At 38.1% G+C, this 21146-nt stretch overlaps 1 protein-coding gene and 1 pseudogene across 7 annotated transcripts in view; one reads left to right on the top strand and one right to left on the bottom strand.

The window, feature by feature from the left end:
* The window catches only part of Wrn (WRN RecQ like helicase), a 131509-nt gene extending 126465 nt beyond the window's left edge, over positions 1–5044 (top strand). For all 7 annotated transcript variants that reach the window (XM_074054683.1, XM_074054682.1, XM_074054681.1 and 4 more), the window contains one exon: positions 3455–5044. In XM_074054683.1, coding sequence (XP_073910784.1) covers positions 3455–3577 — 123 coding nt within the window. In that variant the 3' untranslated portion in view covers positions 3578–5044. The remainder of the gene's footprint in view (positions 1–3454) is intronic.
* An 8764-nt stretch (positions 5045–13808) lies between these two features.
* On the bottom strand, positions 13809–18937 carry LOC109697230 (small ribosomal subunit protein uS2 pseudogene; annotated as a pseudogene).
* Between the last annotated feature and the right edge of the window lie 2209 nt (positions 18938–21146).

Raw genomic sequence — 21146 nt, 5'->3', positions numbered from 1 at the left:
TGTTTTGGGTTCTTCTGTTCACAGACACCTGCTGCTTGTTATCATTTCTCCCATACAAATGTACTTATCATGAAGGTCTTTTTGTATTTTGTGGTGCTGGGGGATTGAACCAGGGCCTGGTGCATACTAGCCAAGCATTGTACCACTTGAGTCATACCCCCAGGACCCAAAGAGGTCTCGATGGCTGTTGGTTTGTCTTTACCTGCTTGTAGTTTGGGTTTCACCTTCAAACTTAGTTTCATTGTAAATATAGACAGTGAGTTTTGGTCTTACCATCTATTCCACCTGTTTCATTACTGGAATTCAGAGATATTAAAGACTGGCTGCTGTCGCCACCATTTTCCCAGTACCTTTTCCTCCCTTATCACTTTTTCCCCTTATTTTTGTTGACTGCATGAGAGAGAGTGTATACTTCCTTCCCTCCCACTGGGGTTTATTATAAATTAAAATATGCAATGTTATTTGCAAACTATTTTAAGATACTCATAAAAATGCCTTGTGAGTAATACTATTATGGTCATGATTATTAAAATTTAACACTTCAGAATGCAGAGGATTTTCTTTTAAGCTGTGATGTTTTAGTCATAGTTTTTTGGAGTTAGGTGGGGGCAGTGACTAAGAAGATAGTGCACAGCATAACTGTTTTGTATTTCATGAAAAACTTAAAGGTTCATGGAACACATCCTGATAATTTTTCACTGAAAGACAAAGCTCAGAAAAATTCACTGAGACTAGCTTCTTGGAATCAGCCAGACAATGATCCAGAGATAGAAGATTTATTTTCAGATTCTCATTCACAGATAAACTTGATTTACAAAGATAGTTATCATGATAAATACATCAGGCTTGATTTTTCTTATAGATGAAATTATGAAAATAACATTTCTTTTTTATTGCCATATTATTGTACTGGGGGTGCATTGTTACATTTACAAAAGCGCTTATAATATATCTTAAATTCATTCCCTCCCCCCATTACTTCTTTATTTGCTTACATATGTGTGTGCACATACAATCAGCAAATAGTTAATGCTTCCTGTTTACTAATGGCAGTGGTAGTCACTAATGGAATAATTATGATTGCTGGGAATTTTAAGGAAATAGATCCTAGAAGGTAAGTAGTCCTCAGAATTAAGTTCTCTTCAGATACTTGGAACTCAAAAGATAGGCTCAATCAAGCATTTCCCCCCTTTTCTCAGTAAAGTGAGATCACACTATAATTACATGATAAACTTCACATGATGCTAGCTACAAGTACCAAGAATAAATCAGGATGTGTTTTACTATTTTGTGTACACTCTCATTGAGCTTCACAAGATCCATGGACATTAGACTACTATTCCCATGTTCTCTGTAAGAAACTGAGGTTTAAGTAACATTCATAGCAAGTAGCTCAATGAAAATTCAAACTTTGTTCTTTCTGGTTTTAAAGTCTATACTTACTCCACTGTATTTGGTTTCCAAAAAACTTAGGATTTTTGTTTTTTTTTTCCCCCGCTGTTCTATTACTGTTTAAATGGCTTATTCTGTTTCACTCTTTGACCTCATTTCAGTTTTAACTGCCCACTCCCAATGCACTCAGGGGTTCAAACTCTAATTGAAGCAGTTGCAGTTGTTTATTGCTATAAGGGATTTTGCTCTTAAGATCCTCTATGAAAAATACATATTTCTGAGTCTTTCTTTTTTCTTTGCCTTTTTTTTGGGAGGCTCGCCGCAGATTGAACTCAGGGCCTTGAACCTGCCAGACATGTACTCTATCTCTTAGCTCTGGGCCTAGTTTTTCACTTCCAAAATGCCTGTTTCTATGTCACTTTGTATCCCTAATACTTGTTATTCCTAATCAAATACTGTAGTATCTTTCAGTGTACAAAAATCTCTGTTTTCCTGTTCCTTTGGAAATGAATATCCAGGAGCAAAGTTGCTGTCCTAACCAGTTCTTTTCTTTAGCTTTTACAACAGTGTCAGTAGTCTTTTCTTTTACACTGGATTTCTTTGCTTATCTGAACCAGGTAACAGCTTTTAACTTTTTTTTTTTAATGTGAAACTCAGCCTTCTGCCAAAGGTCTTTTGCTTCTCCCCCCTTTTTTAAGCATAATAGGTGTTATTTTTGTGACTTTATATGTTATATTTTTTTCCTGAAGATTTCACTACATAGCTAAGAAGAAAAAAAGTAAGGAGAGAGATATTGTATGTGATTTAAATAGGTGTCTTAATTTTTTTTCCAGATTGTCTATAATGTTTTATTTTTTATGATTGTACTGGGTGGGGTTACATTGTTGCATTTACAGCAGTTCTTACAGTATATCAAATATATCATACTTAAAATTTACCCCCTCCACCACTTTCCCCTTCTTACCCTTTTTTAAACATTGAAAATATAATAAAACATAAAAGCAGTTGGTAAACAGTGTATAGATAAAGTCATCATTCATGAAATAGAATAAATTACACCATTCTTATACCTTAGGCTGACACACACAATGTATGTGAGGATATCTTGTTATAAAAGTCTTCCAAAACTTCCAACTGAACTCTGCTGCATTCCAGGGAGTGTTCTTGTTAGAATGATTTCTGACATGTTGTTCTGAGGATCTAGAAACTCATACGGAGCACTCAAATTTATGCCATTGCAGGGTATAACATTTACCTGCTTACATTGTCTCAGTGTTTTCACGTGCAGATGCTATAATACACAGGCACTGCCTTTCTGTTTTTAAATACTTGTTTTTGGTGACTTAGAACCTGTGGTTCAATGGTTTTCTGGTTCATGAACCCCTAAAATTGTGTGTAAAGTCTTATACATGTATATGTTTGTCTTATTTCTCTTGTTTTTCTGGGAAGTAGATATGTGGTTGTCAGAAGATTCTCAAAAGAGTCTATGAAATAAGGCTCTTTTGTTGTTGTTGTTTCTTCAGTGAATGTTTTTGAGTATCTGCTACATCTTGGCCATTCTGCAAGGTGCTGATAATGATTGGACTACTAATCTTTCTACCATTGTAGATGTTAGAAGTTACATTCTTTCTCACATGCCTAGTACAATTTTATACATGTGTGCATGTGTGTGTATATATACCTTCCTCAGAACATTAATTGCATCATTTTTGTCAAAGAAAATATGCAGTGGAAGATAGATCTCAAATACTGTCTAATTTTTTACTTACCAAATGAGTGTCTGGAATTGAATGTCTAAGAGTAGATGATGGATGGCAACGAGTTGCCTAAAGGAATGATGTAGTGGTTTCTTTTCCCTTTTATTTTTTAACTTTTTGATTCAGAAATAAATTCTATAGATAGCATTTTGCTTGCTTTGTTTGGTTGTGTGTGTGTGTGTGTGTGCGCGCGTGTGTGTGTGTGTTGGTGTTGTGTGCGTTCAGGAACCTGTTTTACTTTTTTGCTGCAGCTGATACACATTTTAACTAGTGAAAATATTTCTTTTTCTTTTTGTTTCCTGTAGATTTCATCTAAAACTTCACCACACAGAAAATTACCTGAGTGGTTTGCCAAAGGAAATGAGACCTTAGCTGATACCAGCAAGAAATCAATGACAAAAACAAAAAAGAAAGGTCTTTTTAGTTAAGATGACAATCGCAAGAACAACTTTGTATATTTTACTGAATTGTAAGAGGAGATCTATATTATTTCTGAAAAGAGTAAGGAATAATATTTTAGCTTAAAAATTTATTCTGATTACAAAGTAAAACATGCCTCTGTATTGAAGGACTGGCATCCTAAATCAGCCTTCCACAATTCAGATAAAGTGTTTAGGTCTTCTGAGGCCTGGAGTTATCATGGAATAGAATATTAAATTATATTTCCTTTAAGATTGCTTTCAGAAACCATGTTCCTGTTCTGTGTTCTAATCTCTATACTTATAGCAGTTGTAAATTTGGAAAATGTATGGTGTGTTGATTTGCATAATACTCTTAACAAAATTCTGTCTTATAAATGTAAGAAAGCATAATCATTTTTCAAATTGCCTTTGCTATCTTTTGCAGAAGCTCTGATAAGCATTGTTAGACAGTGTTAGTTGATCAGACCAGTAAAAGTGAAACATTTTGGGTTATGTGTGAGTGTGGAAAAAGAATGTAATAAAGATTCCAATTGCACTAGACAACTATACACTTTATGTTTTCTATACTGCTTCTCTTGTTTTTCAAATAATAATACCCTTCATAATGAATATTACAAAGATGTATTTTTAAAATTTCATTTACTTAATGACTGAGTGCCTGTAAAATTTGAGGTGTCAGAATTTGTTTCACAAACAACTTAAACATCTAGAACTCATACTCTGATACAGAGTAAGGTAAACCATGGTTATATAACTATAAGAAAAAAAAACCCTAGGAAATCGAGATAAGTAAAAAAATAAATAAAAATCAAAACAGTTCATAGTTCTACTGGTAATCAGTCAACTCCTTTTGTGTATCCTGCCAGAACTTCTCAGATTCACTTGTTTTCTTAGTTTGTTACGTGAATAATGCATGAATAAATTTTCATTGTGAAACATTTGAAGTATACTTAAAACATCAAGCCACCAGAAGGTAGCTCCTATTAAATAAGTTGTACCTGCTTCTCAGGTGTCTTTTCTGCATTTGCAAGCCTCTGTGTGAGCATCTGTGCTTCACAAACCAGTGCTCTGCACAGTGTTATGACGCGTGTGCATAAGGTACTTCCACGCCTCGCGAGGCCTGGAGGTCATCTCCAGGAAAGCACTTATTTTATTCTTTCACTCTGAACTCAATTGGATGCTTTTTTGGTTTTTTTTAAATGGCTGGGAAAAAGTGAATGAAAGAAAACTATGGTTGATTATTTAAACTTGGTTATTTAGCAGGCATTTTCTCAAGATTGAAGGAAATCAGCCTCTCACTTCAAGGAAAATAACCTACTGTATTTTTGATATTGATAAAATTTATAATTTTGGAAAGCTTTCGTCCTTCCCTGGGAACTTGCCAGTTTCCCTCAACTGAGAGAATTTCTAATGAGAAGTATAATTATTAATAAATGTAATTCTATATTGCATAAAGATTTTACCTTTAGAAGATTTGTGTTGTTCAGTGAATCAGTGTTTTTTGGGTGTTAATCAGTCATGCATGGAGAAAATCTATTGGGAGTAGAAAATAAACCAATGGTTTTTGATATAGCAGAGTGAAGGAGTTCATTGGTATAGTTTCAGATTGCACACTGCAACTAATCTTTAAGAAACTACTACTTGTCCAGTTTTAGTGTAGTTTTGAAAGAAGACTGTCCACTGTTGTCTGAAAGGACTATTAAAATACCCTCCCTTGTCCAACTTGCTTCACTATGTGATGTCAGATTTTCTTCATAAACTTTAGCCAAAACAAGTCACAGTAGATTGAATGCAAAGCGCATCTGAGAATCCAGCCACTTCTATTAAGCCAGTGAGATCTGCAAGAATGAAACAGTGCCATTCTTGTCACTACCTTTTGAAAATACGATTATTTTTAAAAGATAATACTTGTGTTAAGTATAATGGGTTACTGTTGTACTGTGATTTCTAAACATATTAATAAATGTTTTTTAATGTTTCAGTTTTAAATTTCTAAAATGGTAAATAGTGATGGATAAGCCCACATTAACAAAAGCTCTTTAGGAACCTCAACAACTTTTAAAGGTACAGAGGGGTCCTGTTACCTTTAGAGGTTGAGAACTGCTGGTACAGTGTTTTATTTTATGTATATCATACTATCATTTACTTAACTGACTTCATATTGGACATTGAAGTTGGTTCCATTTTTTTCTTCTATTTTAAACATCATTACTTTAAACATTCTTGAAACAAAATATGCTATAATCTTGTATCAAATACATAAACAGAGAGAGAACTTATTTCTCTTAACATCTCCAGTGGACTTTGTCTTCTTAGCATAAATTCTCTCATTCCACATTTCCCATGGCTCTTGGTTTCTGTGGGGGGTTGGTTATAAGGAGGATAAACCAATCTGAATTTGAGATTGGATCTATGACTCTATGCCAGTCTGTGGCAATAGCTTTTGGATCAGGGTTAAGGCACATGGCCTGAACTGTTCCAATCAGAGTGACTTTCAATACTTTCATTCAAAATAAAAATATGACGCAAGTATGTTCTTTTTTCTCCGATGGTACTTACGAAGAGGTCTTGGGGCAATTTTAGGACCACGAAGAATCATCAAAGCTAAAACATGAAAACAAATCAGGTTATTGGAGATATTGCTGAGCTGGTAGGTAATTTCAGAAACATGGGCATTAACTTCTCTTTACTTAAGGTAAACTTGTTTGAGCACTTTTTTTGTTTCGTTTATAACTTCCAGTGGCGTCTATTTGCTACAGCAGTACAGTGATTGATAGAAAGTGGTTGATGGATCCCCAACAGACACAAGAGACTTGAAGTTTTTTATGACAAAGGATGTGGAATCTCAGAGTTAAACCAAGTAGAAAACAAAGTAGCATGCTCCCAGGTGGGTGCAGAGGCTTCCTAGATCTCCACATAGTCCCGGAATTCTCTCTTGCGTTTTTGTGCCTTCTCAACTCCCCTCCTTTCATTTCCACACCGAGTGTGCTTTGGAGGCTCTGGCTGTGTGCCTCTGAATCACCAGGCATAAGTAGTTGGTATAAAACAATTTCAGCATTTAACACTGAATTTGCTGTAAGAATAGGTTGGCTGAAGGAAGGTTAATTCCCTAGGTGTAACATCATTTTTCAACAGTCCCTGACCCCAAGTTCGCCTCAGTTTCCTTCTTAACAAGTTTAGCTGGATGCAAGTGGCTCACACCTGTAATACTAGTTATTTGGGAAGATGAGATTGATAGGATCATGGATGGAGGCCAGCCTGGACAAAAATTTAGCAAGCCTTTTGCTGTCTCCTTCAAAAATCATTAACTGCTTTTCTTGTGTTATTTGTCATTTGACCAGAGCATTATGGCCACAGAGTCAGGAGAAGCCTGAAAATTATTTAGAATTCAAAAAAGCTATAGCTCTACCAATAGTTAGAATGTAGAATTCTTCCTATTCAAATTGCATAGAATTGATGAAAAGCATGAAGGATACAGTGGAATGACCTTCAAGTTTTAGTGCTAAGTGACATTTAACTCTCAGGGGAGACAGGGAAGTGCAAAACCACACAAACACTGAAGAAGGTTGACTCCAATCTTGATGGGAGTTGCCAGATTCAGCAATCTGTTATTCAGGAAAGGATCCCTAGATTTTGGTTGAGAAGACAACCCAAAAATCTTTAGGTAACATTCTTCATTTTCTTACTGGGTAAATATGTTTGGACCTTTGGAAAATTTAGAAATAAGCAAATGTAGAGTAAATTGAGCCCTTGGTAGTAATATCTTAGAATTAAGCAGTAATAAGTATATATTTGATATTTAGTCATTTATATGATACAATTTAAATGATCAATGGATCATTTACCTTACTCAAATAACACCCTGCTCTTGGGACTCCAATGCCAAATGTAGTGCTGAAAAAAAAAACATGCTTGTGATTCAAGTGGAAATCTTACCATGTTTGAAATATTATTGGAATATTTAACATAAATGTTTAATTTTGTTATTGCATAAAAGTATTAGCATTAACAAATTTCACTTGCAAGAGAATGAAAATATTAAGGTCACTGTTGATATTAAGGTTAATGTTAATTAATACTAATGTCATTAAACCCGGAGTTATAATTATTTCTCAGAAAAAAATTAATAAAATTTTAGCCTACGACTGGTGAACTGACTCAAATGGTAGGCAACTGCCTAGCAAGCATGAGCCCCTGAGTTCAACCCTCAGTGCTGCCAAGACAAACAAACAAACAAAACTTCAGCCTCACATCCAATTTCATTTTCTGACTCAAAAAAAAAATTGAAAGTATATACTGTCTTCATTCAATAAATATTTACAATTATGCAGGACAACATGTTAGTCTCATAAAAGATGGACTAAATGGAAGAAAATGTATGAAATCCCATACTTAAGAGAGGGGAAGATTTTGACATATCAAAGAACACCTCTCAAAAATATTTCCCTATGGGAAACAAAGCATTTTTAAGAACATTTGCTTCACATAGTAACGTTTGCTTTTTTGTCTCCATTCCCATATTCAACCTCCATCCATCTCTCTTGAGCATTTTTTAATGGCCAGGACTTGCAGATGAGCAGGGCCTTAGAGTGCTCTTTAGAGGGTGGTTATGTCCATGGGCTGATCCTGCACCAACAGTGCAGAATTCCAAGGAATCTGAGAATTTGTGATTCAGATCTGACGTTCCAGATTGTTAGATATTTGTCTGGATAGGAGGACAAAACATATTTAATGGTGTTTAACATTTACATTTATATATCATATTTGGCCTACCACTTGCCACTTGCTCTTTTTGCCTTAAGTCCCAAAAATAAAAGTGGGCCTATATTCTCTTGGATACAAGGACCTCAGCAAGCTTTCACTACGCTCTGCAGTTTCCACCTACATACAATTTTATTTCCTTTTTCAAAACTATATGAATATGTGATTTTAAGTCCATAAGCAGTGGATTAACATATTTTGCCATACCTTTGTTTTTTCTTGCAGTCTTCATTTTGCTAAGTTTTATCTGACTTTACAGCTCACCTATCAGTCATTTAGTATCAGCTCCTAACAGGTGGTCTTAACCACCCAGTGGTCTAGATTGTCATTCATAAAGCAATGTTTTTCTCCATGATAAATGTTAGGTTATTACAAAATATCATGAATATGCAGTTTTCTTTATTACAAAATATCATGAATATATGATTTTCTACCTCTGAGAGGGAGATCCCCATTTATCCCATTAAGTACTCAGTTGGTGTCTATTTCACAGTGTGAAACTTTGCAAAAAGTAGGCAAAAGAAAAAAATACTGCCTTTATGTGGTAGATAGACTTTTAGTATCTACAAATTCAAGATCCAAAAATGTTGCTTTTGCTTTCCATAACTGATTTGTACGTGTGTGTGTCGCTGGGGATTGAACCCATGGCATTGATCTTTACTAGGCAAGCAGCCGTACCACTTAAGCTACACTTCCCAAGTAGCTGGAATTACAGGCATAAGCTGTCATGCTGGTTCAAGAATGTCTTGTTTTAAACCCCAATTCCTCAGGATAGCACAAAATGTAATCTTTGGGGTAGGCTTTGTGTCCTCAAGGTTCTTGCTCGTCCTTTTCCAGAAGCTTGCAAAGCCTGTGAGTTCTGTCCTTGTGACTTCTCTACTGTGTTGCTCTCCCTCCAACTTCCTGTGCCTACTCTGCTCCAGCCACATGGGGTCCAGTACTGTTCCCCATAACACTAGGCCCACAGTGCCTTATGGTGTTTATATTGACTGTTTTATGCTCTAGGAAAGCCCTTCTGTTAACGTTGGCAAGTACTTCAACTTCTTGCATTCTGTTCAAATGAACTAAGGCTGGGGATGTAGCTCAGTGATAAAGTACCTGCCTAGCATGCTTGAAGCCCTAGGTTCCATCTCCAGCACTGCAAACAAATGAACTCTATCCCAGCTAACCTATTTAATACCTCAGTACTCTGTCCTGTTCTCTTTACCTGTTCCAGTTCTCCTTACAGTACATCTTATCTTCCAAAACGTTAGAAAATTGAACTTACTTACTGCATTTATGTTTGAGCTTCCCCATTAGAATATAAACTCCACAGGGGTAGGAGATTTTTGTCAGTTCTGTTCACAGCTGTGGCCCTAGCACCTAAAAATGAGTGTAGCACACAGTAGGAGCTCAGGAAATGTTGGTTGAGTGAATGAATGGGAGTATCCAAGTGCTGTGGGATTCTGGGCAAAACTGGCAACTGGGGAGGCATATGGATCTACCTTCAGTGCAGACATCCACTGAGATCTACAATCCCATTTGCTCCATCTTCTCAGTTCTCTTTAAGATATCTAGGTGAGCTGGGCATGGTGAGGCACAGTTGTAATCCCAGCACTCAGGAGGCCAAGACAGGAGCAGAGGACCTCGAGTACAAGGCAAGCTTGGGCTACATAGTAAGACCCTGTTTCAAAAAAGGGGAAAAAAAAAAGATGCCTGGATTATTAACATTTGGTCTCCAGTTAGGTGGACCACAAACCTTCCCTTTATAGCTAGATCTGGATGCCAGCAGTCAGCCACACATCCAGTAAACTCTATAGCTCTGCCATCTACTAGTTGCATTACTTTGGGTTAATCATTTAGGCAATGAAAACCCCATTTAAACATTTTGTTACAGAGATGTTGCCAGGGTTAGACACAATGAGTGTAGACCACTTAGCAAGAGTAGCTGCAGAAACACTAACAGAAAGCATCAGTGGCTGGTGTTCAGAGCCAGGCAGTGTGTCATCCAGACCTTCCTGGGTGGCACTACTTGGTGAAATCATGGTCCTCAGTGGACCCCTTACTGTGCTTGGTCAAGAATTTCAGTGTCAGCACCTGAAATGGAGCCCTCTCTCGAGGGCAGATCTGGCTCTGATTATCTAAGTCAAGACTGAAGCAAATGTACAACAGATTATGTCCTGAGTACTTAACTGTGTGCTTGGCACTCTTAAGTGCTGGGGATATGTAGTGAACACAAGAAAACAAGTAACGTTATCCCTTAGATGGAGATGATGCTAGCAGAGCAAGACAGAGAAGAAGGTAGTCTTTCATAGTGGGGAAGGGGAGATCTGCTGAGGATGTGAGAGCCCAGCTCTGGAATTAGCCTGAGTTTGACAACTTGGAACGGCAACCTTGAGCAAATCAATCCACCATAAATCTCTTTTATTCAAGCCACTTTGTGGAAGAGGAAACAGGCTTAGAGCATTTGAAGAATTTAATGAAGTGCAGCATTTAGCACAATTCTTACTGTGCTGTAGGAATAATAGGCATTGGCCAGGCTCGTTCTTTCTGTGGGAAAGCTATAGGGGAAATCACAACAATCAGAAGGTCTTAAGAAAGGCGAGCTAGATAATTTCGATTTTTAGGGGGCACCAGGCTAGATTTCCCAGTGTATCAAAGTAATGCTTACTTTTCATTTAACAAAGACTACAAAAAGATGACATGACAGAAGCTTTAAAGAAACTAATTGGAACACTTAAATACTTGCATGAAATATTTGGGTTAATGAGTCGGTTGTCTGGTAAATCACAATCTGAATACAAATTAGTTTTAATTTTGGAAAATCTTTCTATAGCTGATTTAGGGTAGGGATATGTAAGCTGGGAAGGGAGCACTGAACAGAAGGGAGACAGGCATTTTCTGAAACACTGTAAACCTTAGAGAAGTGGGATTTGACAAGTCCCTGCCCTCTCCCCATCCTTTTTGCTTTGAGTCCTAGCATGGGAAGTTTATTATTTTTATTAACTCACTTAACTTTTACATTGTTTTAAGCGTCCTTCAAGAACCTGTGTTTTTTATTTATTTATTTTTCTTTTGCTTTGACTCATCATTTTCACACCAAGAGTAACTAAAGGACCATTTTATCTCACTGGTTCAAGACCACCATCTGCTGGTCAAATTTGGTAATTTCAAACTATATAGTGCATAAGAAAAATCAAAGACCATCTTGTTTGGTTTTAGTTAATGTTTTCTAGGTACAAAATAGTGTGGAAATTAAGAGGGTACGAGGGTGCGAGTGCTTCTTTCTGTCATAGACAATGAGGAACTCAGAATTTTAAGCTTCTTAAAAGAATTTTAAGCTTCTAATATGTTAAATGGTTCAGCAGACATATCGTGGCAAGAGCTGGCTGGAAAAAAGTAGATCTGCATTCTCTTCTAAGGTGGGTCTTCTACATAGATGGGGTGAACATTTTTTGGCATTGCAATAGGGTAGGCATAAATGGCGAAACAGGAGGTGGCTCAGATTGCTTAGGATAGCTTCTGGAAGAAAACACCAATCTCACCTGCAGAGACATGGCAGGCTTCTGGAAGAAGAGGCCTGGGCACTCCAGGAAGGTAAATAAGAACCAGCCTGGTGGAGAACAGGGGAATGGCATTTCAGATGCAGGGAATAGCCAAGCCAGCACATGGAGGGCTATGTGAGGGAGTGACATGATGTTTGATTTTTTATGAAAGGGGACAGCAAGCCATCCACTGGGTGCCGTTTGTCAGTCAGCAGACTGACTCAGCCTTCCACATGTTCACGTCTTGGCCTTCTTTTTCCTCATTGCTTCCTTTTCATTGCTTCCATGCTTTCTTTTCCTCATTGCAAATGTCCCTCATCCAGAGTCTAGGTCTACCAGCCTCATCTTTCCTTGGTCCACAAAACTTAGTTCAATAATGAAAAAAACTTACAATCGATCTCGTCAGTTCTTGCAGTTTATTGTGTTAGACTTTGCATTGTTGACAGAATGCCTGATGGAACAATGTAAAAGGAGGAATTATTTATTTTGGCTCATGATTTCAGAGGTTCCAGACAATAGTCCTTGGCTCCGTTAATTTTGGGCCCAAGGTCAGGCACAGCATCATGGCATTAGGAGCCTGTGGTAGGAGCTACTTGCTTCATGGCAGACAGGAAGCAGAGAGAGAGAGAGATACAAAACAAGGGGCCAGGACAAGATACACCCAAGGACACTCCTTAGTGACCTACCTCCTGCTAGGTCTCACCTCTTAAAACTTCTACCACCTCCCCAAAGAGTACCACCACGTGGGGACCAAGCATTTAATACGTGAAACTGTTGGGATATTTTATATTTGAACCATAACGGTTATTAAATTTTTTTAAATGTGCAATCATTCAGGCTGTTATTCAAATGTCACCTTTCTAGAGAAGACTTCTTTGACTACTATATCTAAAATGGTCCCCCTGTCATTACCCTCTATCCCAGCCCTGCCCTCTGATATCCTGTAATGATACTACATAATTCTGTGCTGCCCAATACCACAGCAACTAACCACATGTAACTATTCAATAGTCATTATTAAGTACTATATATATATTGCTAGTGCAACTGAGAAACTGTAATTTAATTTAATGCAATTTAAATTAATTTACATTTAAATAGCCACATATGGCTGCTGGCAACTGTATTGGATGGTACAGCTCTATTTCTCTCGCTAGAATCTAATTTGATGAGGGTAGGAATGTGAACAGTCCTATTCACAGCTAAACACCCATCACCTAACATAGTGCTATAGGTTGAATGTTGGTATCTCCCCCAAATTCATGTTGAAACATTATCCTCAGTGCATCAGGATTAAGAAGGTGGCACCTTTTAGAATGTGATTTAGGCTAAGAGGGCTCAGGCCTCATGGAGGGGGTGAGTTTGCCCTTCCATGTGCTCCACCCCCACCCAGGATACAGTAACAGGTGTCATCATGAAAGTGTGAGTTGAAGCACTGTGGTCTTTCAGAAAGGTTAGATCAGGATGGAGTTGGACTAACAGGATGAGGAACAAATGCAGTCTTTGCGACCCCTGGTGGTAGATTTTGGATCATGACTGTCGTCTCCCAAGGCAATACAGGAGTAGGAAAGCTGCCTCTTAAAGAGGGTTTCTCTTCTCCCTCTTTCCTCCTCCTCTCCTCTTTCTTCACTTTCTTTTCTGTTTTTGTGGTACTGCAGTTTGGACTGGAGGCTTTGTTCTTGCTAGGCAGGAGCTTGAGCCATGCCTCTAGCTCTGGTTATTCTGGAGATAGGGTCTCACTTTTTGCCCTGGGGGGCTTGGACCAGGATCTTCCTATTGATGCCTCCTGCAATCCCTGAGATGACAGTTTTTCTCTGCCCCCACCCTTGAGATGGGATCTGACAAACTGTTTTGGCCTGGATGGCATGAACTGTGATCCTCCCTATCTCAGCCTCCTGTGTCCCATCACCCCACACAGCTATTGGTTGATATGGGGCATGATAACTTCTTGCTCAGGCTAGCTTCCAGCTGCTGTCCTCCTGATCTCGGTCTCCCAAATAGCCTAGGAGTCCAGGTGTGAGCCACTGCTTCCTGGTCCAAGAGGGTTCCTTATCAGGTAGTGAATTAGAGTTAGACTGCAATTATAAAAAGATAAAAGATGAATGTTTGTGGCTGGATGCCATGGCTCAGGCCTATAATCCTAGCTTCTCAGGAGGCATAGAATGAAAGAACTATGGTTTGAAGCCAGCTCTGGCAAAAAGTTAGCAAGACCCCATCTCGACCAATGGCTGGATGTGATGGCATGCATCTGTCATCCCGACTATGCTGGGAAGCACAAATAGGAGGATCACAGGCTGTCCCAGGCATAAAGCAAGATCCTATCTCAAAAATAGCCAATGCAAAAGGGACTGGGGGAGTGGCTCAATGGTAGAGTCCCTATATTCAACTCCAAATACTGCAAAACAATGAAACAAAACAGGGAGAATGGTGCTCTGAGTCCTTGCTTGCTTTGGGATAGTGACTCCTTTTTATTCTTGAGCAAAATGTTCTCCTTGATAATTGCAGGCTGATAACTCTGAATGGTTCAGATTCATTCTGTTGTAGGATTCTCCAGTGATTGGCATTGATTGGCATTTGTGGATATCTCTGTGTGTGTCCCTACCTGTGCACACATGAAGACACACACACACAAAACACACTCAGTCCAGGCCTTGGGGAAATCAAATTCATAGATGCCTGTGTCTATCTTTGTTATGTTTCAAGGATTCTGACTCTTTCTGCTTATTGTGCTATTCACATGTGGGTAGGATACGAGATAAAGTTAATTTATTGATTTGTGGGGAAAAAGAAAAGTGAATGCTTCCTGTTCTAAGACTGTCTCAGCTTGTTAATAAGTAATTTTGTTTTTGAGAATAAGGAGAGGCAGCTTAAAGTAGTGTGTGATTAAAGACAATATTTTCTGCATAAAATGTCTTCTTTGCATTGACAGAGGCATGTCTAAGGACCCCAGAGCCCGAGAAGGGTCTGGGCTTCAGGTGTGTGGAGAAAGGAGTGCTGTTCACCAGTTTCTATCCACCATAGCGGAGCTGGAGACTGTTCATTCATTTATACAGCATCAGGAATTTGAAGCTAACTCTGTCCATTGGACTCTTTGGGCAGGCATAATTGGATTTACTTGTCTGCTCTCATTTGGAACTCTTCCTTGACCTGTACTGAGAAAATTCTATGGCTCGCTACGGCTCAGAAAGTTGCTTCTTAAGCTAGGTATGGTGGTGTGCAGCTGTAATCTCAGCATTCAGGAAGCTGAGGCGGGAGGACCAAATGTTCAAGGCTAGCCTGGGCTACATAGAGACTCTGTCAAAAAAGAAAGTGATAGATGATAGATAGATCGATAGATGATAGATACTTCTTAAACTTTCCTTGCTGCTGCCCGATCATAGAGAAATTAACCCAAAGCCTCACAGGCAGAATGAGAGCAATGCTTTGCCCTTGTTTAACAAATCTCATGATTTTGTCTAGTTTCCAAACCTAGTGCCTTAAAGAAAGAATCTCACTTCTGGAGAGAACATCTTGGAGGGGCTCTAGCACCACACTACCTTGTGGCCACCCATCCCCTGGGGTGATAACTGCAGTCCCAGGACCATCCTGAATCTCAGGCTGATTTGTGCACCTCCCAAATTCACGTGTGGACGTCTTAGGCTCTAGGGCCTTTAAAGAGGTAATTAAGTTAAAAAGAGGTCATTAGCGAGGCCTTTGGACACAGATAGATACAGAGGGAGGTCATGTGAGGACTTAGGAGAAGGCAGCCATTTGTGCCCCAAAGAGAAAGAGGTCTTAGAAGGAAGCAACTCTCATCCAGGCCTCTCAGCCTCTAGAATTGTAGAAAAATAAATTTCTGTTGCTTAAGCCACCTGGTCAGTGGTTTTTGTTATGGCAGCCCTGGCAGACTGATACACCCTGCATCTCCCATTGTTCAAAATTGTTCTGAAAAACAGACTAAACAGTATCTGTCTGAGCAGTGGTTTCCCTTCACACATTCACTCTGTGGAGTCTTGAGAATTCTAGCCTGGGCTTATTTCTTCCCTTGTAGAACTGGGAGGTGCTGAGCTCAGCCTTGGCAGAAGAAAGGAGAAATGAGGAGAAGCAAGCCAGGAGTGAATTCTTGATGTTTGTCAATGTCCGGGCTGCCTTTTTAAAGGCTCTAAGAACCTTTTGCAGGGAATGCAAGGCCTTTTGCAATTTAGCACCACTTTTCCATATATTAAACTTACAAGCAAAGTTACAAATATAGCATAAAAATAAATATAATTTGAAAAAATAAGTTCCTATAATATATCCACTCTGAATGTGGAGTTTGTTTTCTTTTTTGATAGCAACCTTAAAATAAATTTCAGCATCTCATTGTGCCCACATAATTTTATGGCTACATAATATTCTGTTGCATGAGGCACTGTGCTTTATTCAACTAATTTATTTTTGGAATATTAGGGTACTTCTATTTGGCTTCACTATTATAAATAATGCTTTAATTGACATCATTTTAAATCGTTTTAAAATGGAAATCACTTGGTATGAATTCCTAGATGTAGAATTGCAGGATCAAAATTTCCCATTTTAAGGCTGTCAGTGAATATTACTGAATTGTCTTTTGGAAAGTGTTTTTTCCTTAGCCTCATCAGTACCAGGCACTGTCATTCTTTTGATTTTTTGCCAACCTGATGGGTAAAAAACTGTTGCTCACTATACAATAGTACACAGTTCTAATAGAATTTGAATTTCTTTATTATCATTGATATTATTTTAATGATATTAGTCATCTCAAGCATTTTAAAGACTCATCTTAAGAGTTTATTGGAATCATTAAAATTTGAGTGTTCTTTCCAAAAGTTATAAAACTATAAACGCTTTTTTGTTGGCTAAGTGTATTGACTCCTTTTGTGTGTACGAGTGTGTACGGTGCTGGGGATTGGATCCTGTGGCCTCATGCGCACTAGGTAAGCTCTGTACCACTGAACTATTCCCTGAACCCCAAAATATTAATTCTTTCTTTGTCATACTTATTTCTAAATTCTGCCAGTTTGACATTTGCCTTTTAATTGTATTCATTGTATTTTTCACAAACGAAAGTAAAAATATTAGAGAAACATAAGCTGCACTTAAAATTATTTCCATCTGGAATTTATGTTAGGGTAAGTTTTGAGGTATCTGATATCCAGTCATTAGTCAGCTGCCCCAGGACAAATTATTGAACAGCTAATGTTTTATGGTATTATTGGGTGTGTTTTGTACTTTCTATTATGTTCTATTATTCCAATCCTGTATCATCGCTAAGCTGTTTTAAATATTGCAATTCTGTAATATATATTGATACCTGCAAGCCCTTCCTTATCACTTTCAAAGATTTTCTGGCTATTCTCCTAAGCTGTCTCATTTAAATGAATTTAGAAGTATTGTTTTAAGTTCCAAAAATTTCTTTTGGAGTTTTGATTAGAATTGTATTAATGATATAAATTTGTTTGGGAGAAAAATCAGGTAAAACATTATCAAGAATTTCCTATAGGGAACAACATTTATATTTTGTTTTTCTCAAAAAATTTTTATTTCTTGCTCAGTAAATCTTTGCAGTTTCTTAATGTGGGTCTTATGAGTATCTTAAGTGTGTCCTTGGTGTTTTTGTTATTCCTGTTTCTACCATTCTCAATATAAACCTTTCCCTTACACCGTTAGCTGGCTGCAGTAATAATTGTCCAATTAAATTATTGAGCAATAGGTGTTAACTATATAAGAATTCCATTGAATCTCTATGATTTTCCAGGGAGAATATCGTATGTGCTCCAAATGGAGATGACGTAACTATGTACTATGTGCATCTATTAATTCTCCCTTTCTAATTGCATTTGATAGAACCTTCAGAACAATGTTGAATAATTGTAGTGAAATAAAAAATACCTTATTTCTGGTAATAATTCTGTTTTACCATTGGTATTTATTTATTTTTGTTGGTTCTGGGGTTTGAACTCAGGGCCTCATGCTTGCTAGGCAGGCACTCTACCACTTCAGCTACTCCACTAGTCCTTTTTGTGTTGGTTATTTTCGAGATAAGATCTCACTGTTTGCCCAGACTGGCTTTGAACCACACTCTCCTGATGTCTGCCTTCTGAGTAAGCAGGATTACAGGTGTGAACTGGTTATATTTAATACTGTTTTTTTTTTCCTTTGTTAGAAACTGGTGTTTATTTTCCATCAATCTTCTTTCCATTTTGCTGAAGTGTCTGCAGAAGAACAGCTGAAAACTGCTCAGTGATTGTTCCCATCCCCTCAGTGGCCTAAACAGGGAACAGCCTATAGGCCAGTCCTCAGTGGTGGACTGGGTGCTCAGTCTTTAGTAGGGAACTGCTGGATAGGCACAGATCACACTTGTACACTTTTGAACCAGTCTGTGACCTCCAGCTGAGTAGCAGTGAATTCAGGTGCTGGTGTAGTCCATTCAAGGTGGAACCCTGAAATTCCACCTTGGTTCCATCCTTTGCAGCTGTGGCCTGTTCTTCCTTACAGATCTCTTCAGGATCTCTGTAGAAGTAGAGATTGGGCCTGGACTCTCATGGATGTTCACAGAACTTCCCCGGGTCAGGGACCAACATCCCGCCACAACAGACCCACTGAGTGAACTCTCTTGTTGTTGCACAGGATGGCGTTGTCCACATAGCACAGAGGGGAATCTGTGTTCCACCGAGCAATGGCAGGCAGGTTGACATAAGACAACTCTGTGAGAGTCTGGTGCTTATCTCTGGGATCAATCACCATCAGGACCTGCAGCTCTTGGAAAGCCATTTGGGTCTGGCTAGTGAAGGATCCAGAGGGAAGTGGCTCCAATGGCAGGGGAGACTTCGGCACAGCCTGCTAGCCAGGATTCCTGGAGGATGGGTCGCTGACCTCAACAGGGTTTCCAGTGGGGCAGCAATGACAGGATCTTCTCCCAGGTCCTCTTCAAATTTATGATGTAGCTATCATTGCTTTTCCTTGTGTAGATGCACTGATCCATTTAGAAATCAAGGTTAGTGCCACCTAAGTGGGTTCCTGCTGCAAGGGATTTGAGGACATCTTCCACCTTCATTTGCAGGACCTAAAGGGCTCCAGACATTGTGTTAAAGTTTCCTTTTAAGTTACGATGGAAATCAAAAACAATGCCGTGTGGTCCCCCCTGAGTAGCATGGAAAGTTAATAGTGATTTCTGTTAAATACTTTTTCACTATAGCTAGGAGTTTCTTAAGTTTTTAAATTTTCTAGAATGGATATCCTATTTTATCAGTTGTCCTCATTAGTACCTATGTTTATGGGCTCTCATTTTTACCTTTGGTTTGTGAAGATGATGAATTATTTACATTGGCTTTCCTAATATTTAATACTTTTTGTTTTCCTGGTAGGTCTTCGTTCATATTTACTTTTATATTATGTTCATAAGAACCATTCATTTACTTCCTCCCTCCCTACCTCCCTCCTTTATTCCTTCCCTCTTTCCCTCCTTTTTTCCCTGCCAGGTTTCAGTAAATGACTATCTTAGTTCCATTAAAAATTGAGATATTTTTCCTTTTTTATTTTCTACCTTTTTGGTTTCAAAAATAGTTTAGTTTCTTCTGTAGCTGACTTTGAATATTTATATCCTTATAGAAATCATCTCATTTACTTTTAAAATTTGTACAATTGTATTATCTCATAGTTGAAATTTTTCCTCTATAATTTGTGTTTGCATTCCATTTCTTGATTCTTGTGTTTTCATTTCTTCCCTTTTGATTTGCCTGTGGGTTATGCCTATTGCTGATCTTTATGAAGAACTACCTTGGTAATTATTTGCCCTGTATCTTTTTAATTTCATAATCAATTAATTTCTTCTTTTGCCATAACTAATTCTTTTGTTCTGTTTTCATTTGGTTAACTTTGGGATCTTTTTTAGTTTATTCAATTAATTTATTTTCACTTTTTAAAAAAATGTAATAATAGAAATATTTAAAGCTATTTAATTCTGAGTACTCTAGGATTATTTCTGTGTGCTTTGATATGTATTAGTATTATTATAATTGGCGTAGATGCTATCATAGTTCTTACTTTCCCTTACATCCAGGGATTAATAAGAAGACTAGTTTTAAGTTTTCAAGGACTTTGACTTATGAGTGCCCGGACACTCCTCACTTTTGGTTTTTTTGCATGTTTTTTTACTTATTTAACTGATTTTCAGTTCTTCCATTTTTCTCTAGTAGGACTCAGGTCTCGCTGAGGGAAGTAAACTATGCAATTATAATTGCTCAGTTTTCTAGTCTTTTTGACTCAAGTCATGGGGTGTAGTTATGACCAGGGATATAAACTCAAGTCTCTAGAGACAAAGTTCCTTTCTAATCAAAAAGGTAAAGACTTACCTAAAGAAAGCCCATGTACTCGTGTGCTCTTTCCCCTTCCTTATAGCTAAATTTCCTCATTAAAATGCAAATGTGATGTCTGAAGGTCTGACAGGAAAAGTCAAGCATAGTGTTAGAAAGGAGCTGAATTAAGACTTCAGCTTTTATAGGTCAAATAAGTACCTATTCTGCTGATGCTTGTGTTTCCTTTACTTGCAGCTGAATGCATTGCTAATAGATACATTGGCTTGCCAAAAGTCTGCTTTCCTATATTATTGTGATATGCTAATTGCTGTAGCCTGTAGATTGCTCAGTGTAAATCACAGTGGTCCTGCACTATTTGTTTAGGGGTGAAAATGAAGCTTTGCTCTGACCAGTCACACAACAAGAGATTCAGTTTGGTGGGGGGTGCTTATGGGCAAGAGGATTGCAAGGGAAAAGTCCTTTTCTGTTTCTTTCTTTCTTTTTTTTTTTTTGGTATATATTTTGGTGTGTAAGGATGTGAAGCCTAGAAATTGCTGAAGCCGTCTGGTAAACTTGAAGGAAGCAGCTGACAGTCCCTGGTGTAATACAATGATGGAAAGGATTTGGACTTGCTGACATGGTTGAGGGGCTGCATTATCTTCTTTTACTGTGAATCAGTGAGGTCCTTTACTATTTAAGCCTTCATATTATTTGAAGAGTATTTTACCTGATATTTTACTGTACCATCTACTTCATTCTCTCATTCTGCAATTCCTATTACAAGTACGTTTATATTTCTGGATATCTCATTGCCAAGAGCATCCTCATTTTCTCCCTTCCTCCCTCCTTCCCTTTCTCCCTTTCTTCAGTACTGGAATTTGAACTCGGGGCCTTATGCTTGCTAGGCAAGTGCTCTGAATCACTCTGCCAGCCTGGCATCATCACTTTCATCAGCACCTCCAGCAGCATCACCAGAAACACAAAGTATTTTCTAAA

Source organism: Castor canadensis, chromosome 14 (assembly GCF_047511655.1).
Source record: "Castor canadensis chromosome 14, mCasCan1.hap1v2, whole genome shotgun sequence".
In the NCBI taxonomy this organism is placed as follows: Eukaryota; Metazoa; Chordata; class Mammalia; order Rodentia; family Castoridae; genus Castor; species Castor canadensis.
The sequence above is the reverse complement of the archived record's forward strand: the minus strand, read 5'-3'. Positions and strand labels throughout refer to the sequence as shown.